The 8,283-nt window shown below is 41.9% G+C and overlaps 1 protein-coding gene across 1 annotated transcript in view; it reads right to left on the bottom strand.

Moving 5' to 3' along the window:
• Nucleotides 1-5,167, bottom strand: part of LOC103208214 (olfactory receptor 1S1-like) — an 8,522-nt gene extending 3,355 nt beyond the window's left edge. The window contains exon 1 of the mRNA XM_007953892.2: nt 5,139-5,167. Within this exon, the coding sequence (XP_007952083.2) occupies nt 5,139-5,167 (29 nt within the window). The remainder of the gene's footprint in view (nt 1-5,138) is intronic.
• Nucleotides 5,168-8,283: the final 3,116 nt, after the last annotated feature.

Genomic DNA, 8,283 nt, shown 5'->3' with positions numbered 1-8,283 from the left:
CAGAACATTGTTTTGTGCCACTTCCAACAGAAATACTCCAGGTGGACAACTTTAGCAATCAGGAGCTCTTCAGTTGCTCATAGCAAATCCCACCTTGGAGTTTATAAAGACGAATAGGTAGAAAAGCCACACTAAGTAATTTACTACACTGCAGGTAGTCTACTGTGGCAGTAAGAGGCTGTGGGGGTGACTTTCTTAGGAAAGGGAGGTTATAAAGAAAGCATGGAGAAAAATTATTGCCCTTGTCAAGGAACTACATAATGGAATAGTCCATGAAAAAGGGCCTTAGAAGAATCCAAAATTAGTCTCATGAGAAAGCCAACACATTTGGCCGTCTACATGCACAGGGCACCAACTGCTAGTATTACATGGCAACGGATCCCAAGACTTTGGCCATTTTTCTGATCCCCATCCTTCCTTCTTGACCTCAGAAAACTGAAAGAGTGTGAGAGGAGGTTAAAGGATAAGGGAGGAACAGATATCCCTTCCTTCCCATGACAGGTCCCCAAGCTATATGTCAGACTTGAACTGCGGAGGGAGCACACAGGATTTGAATCGGGTGTGAAATTTAAGTTTTATATTGGACTAGGCTGGGCTTTTCAATATTTGAAAGTGGAACTTTAGGACCAAAGAAAAACTTACTTTTAAAACTTAAGGTGACCAGAAAGCTATAGGGACTTACTAAGGTATCACTGAGGGAATGTGTGACTAAGAAGGGCAAGGGGGTGGGGCTTGTCACAGGAATGGGAGGGGAGGAAAGTTTCTTATGGTTGGTGATGGTAATCAGGGTGTGAAATCAAATGTGCATGCACTGTTGAATGTAAAACAAATGTGTTTTGTAAATTTGCTCCCAAAGCACAATAAAATTAAAAAAAAAAAAAAAAGTGTCCCTGAGGGGCAGGGAAGGGAGATTGGACTGAGTATCCACTTCCTTGTGGCTTATTGGAAAGAATAATAGCATGAGAGCTGAGAGGTATTGGTACCTTCCTTTTAACTCTCCTAGTATCGTCCTCTGGTAGTGTAGTGCATAAGGCACTTGACTGCTAACCAGAAGGCTAGTGGTTCAAACCCACCAACCACTCCTTGGAAGGAAGATGGGGCAATCTACTTCCGTAGTGATACTGCCTCGAAAACCCAAGGAGGGGTCACTATGAGTCGGGTCTGACTTGACAGCACATAACAACAACAACAACACTATTGTCCTAGTCTCTCTTCTCTTTGCCTTTCTCCAAAGTTACACGTCTTTCAAAATTTAAAGATAGTTAAAATCATTTAAAGATAATCAAAATTTAATAGATAAGTACCCCAAATAGCTTTTCTTTCCATGAAGAGACCAGGGAACAGGAAATCTCCACCTTTGGATTCTGGAGAAGTGAAGGACACTGGAGACAGGTCTTTTTGTCCAGAGAAGCTTGGTTTATAGACCAGAGAGGGGAAACACGCACAAGGGAGACTCCAGGGAAAAACGAAAACAAGGTAACGAACTCTCAGGGATCCACCTCTAAACCTCAGAGTTTAGGACACAGACTGGCCTCTGGGGGTCCTGCAATCACCAATCCCTGGGCTGGTCAGGCCTTGACTAGAAAAGGGACTTGTGTTTGAGATGACAAGCTCTTATCTCTCTTTCCTGTCCTATCTCTCTCGCCCACCAGCAAAAACCAAACAAAAAAACCCAAACTCACTGCCGTTGGGTGGGATCTGACTCATAGTGGGCCATCCTTGGGTTTCCAAGGCTGTATCACTGCAGAAGTAGATTGTCCCATCTTCCTTCTGAGGAGTGGCTGGTGGGTTTGAACCACCAGCCTTCTAGTTAGCAGTCAAATGCCTTAGGTACTATGCTACCAGCTACCAGCCACCAGTTGTTGTTGTGTTGTTATTATGTGCTGTGGAGTTGGACCCAACAGTAATACCACACAGATTGTTCTGAGTCCCTGAAGCAGCTTCTACCTGGTTCAGAGCAGGGCTAAAGTCTGAAAGACTCACCTTTGAATGATGGTAAAATCTCAGAAAGGTAGTAGACTCTAGACCCAGCAGCTTTCCTTGTACCTATCAGGGGAGCAGGTGAGGACTAGGGGCTGCTCTTGCGTACTTTCCAGAGCTGGATTCCACCCCCATGCACCAGAGTTAGTAGAGTCAGGGTGCTGGGTTCACATGGGATATTAACTCTTTCTAGAGTCCCTTGAGATAACATCCCTGAAGAGTTTTTCTCAAGAAACACAGTAATTTTCACATTCCAGTTCCAATGATATAAACAGGGAATAGAGAAGTACCTCTGCTTTTGTTGTTGTTGTTTTTGTCTTAGGGTGCTGTTCCTGCTTGTGATTTCTTGTTTGTACCTTAGCTGATTACGTCTCTTTATAGCAAGTGAGTGGTTTGCAGTGTTTCTTATGATGGTGAACATTTTGAGAGTACCTTCTGTTTCAAGTCAATCTGACTCCTAGTGCCTATGTGAAAGAGTAAAACTGCCCCACAGGGTTTCCAAGGCTATAATCTTTGCAGAAGCAGACTGCTACACTTTTCTTCTGTGGAGTGATTGGAGGGTTCGAACCTCCAACCTTTTGGTTAACGGCCTGGCACTTAACTACTCTGCCACCAGGCTTCCTCTAGTAGGAGAGGAAGATCCAGAGATCTGAGTTAAATACCTCCACTGGGGATTATCATTCTAGAAGCTGTCTCTAGTGGAAAGGAATGACTATGACTTTTGTACCTCTTGAGTAAGTGTCACATTAGGATGGAAATCTGGAGACCTATTGATTCAACAGAAGCTCTGGTGGTGTGGTGGTTAAATGCTCAGTTACCAACCAAAGAGTCTGCAGTTCAAACCCACCAACTGCTCCTCAGGAGAAAAATGTGACAGTCTGATCCTGTAAAAATTTAAACCCAACCCAACCCAACCCAACCCACTGCCATCGAGTCAATTTTGATTCATAGCAACCCTCATAGGATTGCCAAGGCTGTTAATCTTTCCATAAAGATTATAGTCTTAGAAACCGTATGGGGGCAGTTCTACTCTGTCCTATAGGGTCACCATGAATTGGACATCAGTGGGTTATTATCATTATTATTTGATCCAACACTAAGGGTCTTAGTTGCAAACTAAAGAGTAAACTCTGGTTTATTAATAGGGAAAAAATGCTGACATTATATTGGATGGTTCACTAGGAATACTGAATGGAGCAGAGCAAGGGAGGATGTGCAACAGACACAGCCCCGGTCAATAACCAAAAGAAAAAACAAACTTACTGCTGTCGAGTCAAATCCAACTCATAGCAACCCCTCCTTGGGTTTCTGAAGCAGTATCACTACGGAAGTAGATTGCCCAGTCTTCCTTTTGAGGAGTGGCTGGTGGGTTTGAACTGCCAGCCTTCTCGTTCGCAGTCAAATGCCTTAGGCACTATGCCACCAGAACTCCCACCCTTTCTAATGCTTAACATAATGCATAACATAACCAAAAAACAAAAACCAAACTCACTGCCATCGAGTCAGACCCAACTCACAGCGACCCTCCCTTGAGTTTCCAAGGCAGTATCACTATGGAAGTAGATTGCCCAACCTACCTTCCATAGAGTGGCTGGTAAGTTTGAACTGCCAGCCTTCTGGTTAGTAGTCAAGAGCCTTAGGCACTAAGCTACCACAGCATAGCATAATGCAGCTATTTGTTATATGGAATCCTTGAGTGTTAGTAGTAGTAACAGATCTTGGCTACCAACTGGAAGATTGGCAGTTTGAATCCACCCAAAGGTACCTTGGAAGAAAGGCCTGGTGATCTACTTCTGAAAGGTCACAGTCATTGAAAATACCATGAAGTGCATTTGTACTCTGGAACTAATGGGGTCACCATGAGTTGGAATCAACCAGATGGAAGCTGTCTTTTTTTTTTTTTTTTTTGGTCACACCAACCAAGAACATTCACCCTCCACCCCTTCAATAGGAAATAACTCAACCTGTAGATTCACTGTACAGTTATTCATGATTTAAATAATATAAAATAGAAACTACCCACTGCCATCAAGTCAATTCTGACTCATAGCAACCCCCACTGGGTTTCTGAGGTGGGAAATCTTTATGAAAGCAGATTACCCTGTCTTCTTTCTGAGGAGTGACTGGTGGGTTTGAATCACCAACCTTCTGGTAAGCAGTCAAATGCCTCAGGCACTGCACCACCAGAGTTCCTTAAAAGAAAACTAGTTTAAATAATTAAACTAATACTTAAGTAGTGGGATAATGAGAAGAAAGAAGGGGTAAATTATCCTATCTATCTATTGCTCTATCTACATATTTACCTACCAAATTATCTATCTACCTACTTCTTTTCACAGCTAGGAAGGAAATGTGGATGGAGCCAGAATCCTTGTTTCTGAAACTCATCTGTGAGGCATGTTTATGAGTTTCCACGTCAAACTACTCCTTTAGCAGGAATTTTCTATAAAGCAGATTCAGTCATTATACTTTATTTAAGGTAAAAGTTCAAGGAAGTGAAATAGAGGACAAAAGAGGAAATCAAGGCTGGAGTAGAAACAAAGAAATGCAGTGAACTGTGCTATTGTGAGAGTCTTTGCTCTTAACAATCACCGAAGACCCAGACAGCTAGACCTTTTTCCTTGGATTCTTGTTGTTGTTGTTGTTGTTATGTGCTGTTGAGTCATCTCCAACTCATAGCGACCCCTCCTTGGGTTTCTGAGGCAGTCTCACTATAGAAATAGATTGCCCAACCTTCCTTCCGAGGAGTGGCTGGTGGGTTTGAACTGCCAGCCTTCTGGTTAGCAAGCCAAGTGCCTTAGGCACTATGCCACCAGAGCTCCCCTTGGATTCTTAGGTGTCCTGATCTTGTTAGATCATGGTGGCAATTGCTCATCACAGTCTTAACACCAGAGTTTTAAAGGCTCAGAGTTTCAGGAATAGGAAATTCAAATTTCACAAATTGGCCATTGAATGTAAGAGTGAGAATGGTCATTCTTACTATGACCCATTGGCTCCTGAATCTGAACATTGAAGCTATAAGATAGAATACTGCTTATCAGAAGATAGTTCAAGGAATATACATAATCCTGGAGGATAGAACCACAACACATAAAGCATCACCCCTTGCTGGCTCCCTAACTAGCTTTCATCATCTGTGAGATGGCATGTGTGGTAAACCGTTGCCTTCTAGTTGATTCTGACTCATGGTGATCCCTTGTGTGTTAGAGTAGAACTGTGCACCATAGGGTTTTCAATGGTTGGTTTTTGGGAAGTAGAATGTCTGGTCTGTCTTCTGAGATGCCTCTGGGTGGACACCAATCTCCAACATTTCAGTTAACATCTGAGTGCATTTGTTCCTCCCTGTAGACCAACCAGTGGATTCTATGGTCATCAGCCCACTGTTGCAGTGTTGTTGGTGTACAATGTGTCCTTTGGTTCCTGTCAGTTTTTGTGGGATACCCTGATGATGATGGGCAAGGCATTTTGTATTCACTTGGATTGTAGTGCTTGCAGAAAGGGGTGTCAAATCCCTATCTCACTGTAATAGATTGTGTGATATCAACTTGGCTTTAGCCTAGGGCCTCTTTTCTTTAAAATTCTGTTCCTTGGGTGGTTTCAGGATTACAGTTAGCCAAAAGAAACACTTACGCAAAATTTGGAAGGGAGATGTTCACTGGAAGTCATCATTTTTAAGAGGTCACACTTTGGGACATCACATGGTGACAGATGGGCAAAGATGCCCAGCAAGTCCCAGAAAATTCTTGCTTTCCTCTGCTCTGTATCTGGCTCATCTTCTTGGCCTTTCTGAGCAATAACACATACTAGGGAGGGTAGAGGTGGGAGGAGCTGGACACCTAGGTGTAAGCAATTGGAGAATTTAAAAAACAATCATAAAACTGACTAAAAGTCAGTCTGCCATTTATTCTAGTCATGCTCTGGCAATTCTAACACTGCCTGTGATAAGTGAATACTCCTCCCTGCTGGGGTGGAGCTCTCCCATGGCTTACTGTTCTACAACCCTCCTTTGTACCCCACTGTGGATAACTTTACACATCAGTGCATGTAGGTGGATGGCATCTTTTATGCCTGCCTAATGTATAACTATTTACTTCATCATTTTTGTCTTAAAATATTGTCAAGTGGCTTCTAAATTTCCCAATTACAGATAAAGGAGACCTGAAGTGGTTCCACTTTATGCACTTTTGCTGATATTTCTGTAGTATAGATACTTAAAAGTAGTATTGCTGACTCATTAGGCCAAGTAAAGTTAAATTTTTAATATACATTGCCAAACTGCTCCCTGAAAAACACTGTACTGATGATATGCTTCCAATGGCTTCTGGGTCCCTGTTTTCCCACATCTTTCTCTATACCAGATATAAGTGATCATGTAATTTTTTCAGCCCAATGGGCTAAAATCCATCACACTCATAAAAAAAAATATAATTTATTTAATTATTGGTGGGTTTGTGGGTACATATTCTAGTATTTATGACCCATTTGTATTTTATCTTCTGTTCTGTGGATTACCTATCTTTCTTTTTTTTTTAAATCACGTCCGTGGTGGCTTGAGTAGTTTTCCCTCAACTACTGAATTAAATGTTGATAGTTCTAACCCCTCAGTGGTATTGTGGAAGAAGTACCTGATGACCTGATCCTGTAAAGATGACAGCCAAGTTATGGTTCTGCTCTGTGACACAGGAGGGTGCCGTGAGTCAGGGTTGACTCAACAGCACTGAATTTGTGTTTGTTTGTTATCTTTTATATTGCAAAAGAAGTTGTGGAAATTTAGGAGAGGGAAGGAGGAAGAAACCGAAGGTGGTTTAGCAAGATCTGATCTGACTCTACATAGTTGGAGCTCTAGCTACTTAATTCTAATCTTGCCACACAGTTTCCCACTTACCAGCAGACCGCCCAATCTGAGGGGATCAGATTAGATGTTTTCTCAAAGGAAACATCACTGATAGACATTTCAGTCCCATCATTTGACTCATGATGGACTGAAATCCCACTCGATGCTCTCATTCCAGAATGTCATAAATTTATGAAAATACTCTTACAATAAAGGATTAATTTTTCACTAGAAAGGTGGAGCTCATCTTTTTCAGCTAAAATATCCACAGGAAGGGCAACTGGGGAAGCCCAGTAAATCAGACTGAAGGGATTGTTAAGCCTTTCAAGGTCTTCTTCCCAATAGCATAATAAGTCACTCTTTCTTTCTGCACCTTGAATTCCAAGTTAATTTTCTGTGTGCTTTGTGGCATTAAATAAAGAATGAAAAACTGGAAAATCAGTTGCTGTCCAGTTGATTCTGACTTATGATGACTCCTTGTGTTTCATAATGGAACTGGGCTACATAGGGTTTTCAATGACTCGGACATTTTGCAGTTAGATCTCTAAGCCTTTCTTCTGAGGTACCTCTGGGTAGATCTGAACTACCAACCTTTTGGCTAGTAGCTGAGCACTTAACAGTTTGCACCACCCAGGGACTCACAAGAAAGAATGGAGGCATGGGAATGCAATTGCAAATTTTCCTTTCATTGGCATTCCAGATGATGCCTAGCCCAGTGTATACATATCATTGATTCATTATGTGTTAATGTGACTTGGTCTGGGTGTGTTGACAGATGATCTGTATGTCTTAGTTACCCAGTGCTGCTGTAACAGAAATACCATAAATGAGTGCCTGTAGCAAACATAAATTTACTTTCTCACAGTTTATGAAGCTAGAAGTCCAATTTAGGGTGTGGGCTCTAAGGAAAGGCTTTATCCCTCTGTTGGCTCTTAAGGAAGGTCCTTGTCTCTTCTGGGCTTCTGCTTCTATGCACCCTTCATGTGTCTTGGCATCTCTCTTCCCCAGTCTATGCTCCTCTCACTTGCTTGTTTCATCTCTTTTATATCTCAAAAGAGATTGATTTAAGACACAACCCACCTTAATCCTGTCTCATTAACATAACCAAGACAACCCATTCACAAATGGCATTATAACCCCAGGCGTAGAGGTTAGGAGTTACATCACAATGTTTTGAGGGGACACAAATCCATAACATTCCATCCTTTGGCCCCCAAAATTCATGTTCTTGCCACATGAAAACACATTTACCTCATCAAATCATCCCAAAAGTCTTAAACAAACTCCAAGTCCAAAATCTCATCTTCTGACTCATCCAAATCAAATATGGGTGATACTTTAGGCATATTTCATTCTGGGGGCAAAATTCCTCTTTATTTGTGAACTGTGAAATCTGGATTACAAGTTACCTGTTTCCAAAGTACAATGGTGGAAGAGGCATGATGTAGACATCTCTATTACAAATGGGA

The sequence above is a fragment of the Orycteropus afer genome, unplaced genomic scaffold (assembly GCF_000298275.1).
Source record: "Orycteropus afer afer isolate SDZICR_OR568_19922 unplaced genomic scaffold, OryAfe1.0 scaffold00419, whole genome shotgun sequence".
In the NCBI taxonomy this organism is placed as follows: Eukaryota; Metazoa; Chordata; class Mammalia; order Tubulidentata; family Orycteropodidae; genus Orycteropus; species Orycteropus afer.
This window is presented reverse-complemented; position numbering and strand designations above follow the sequence as displayed.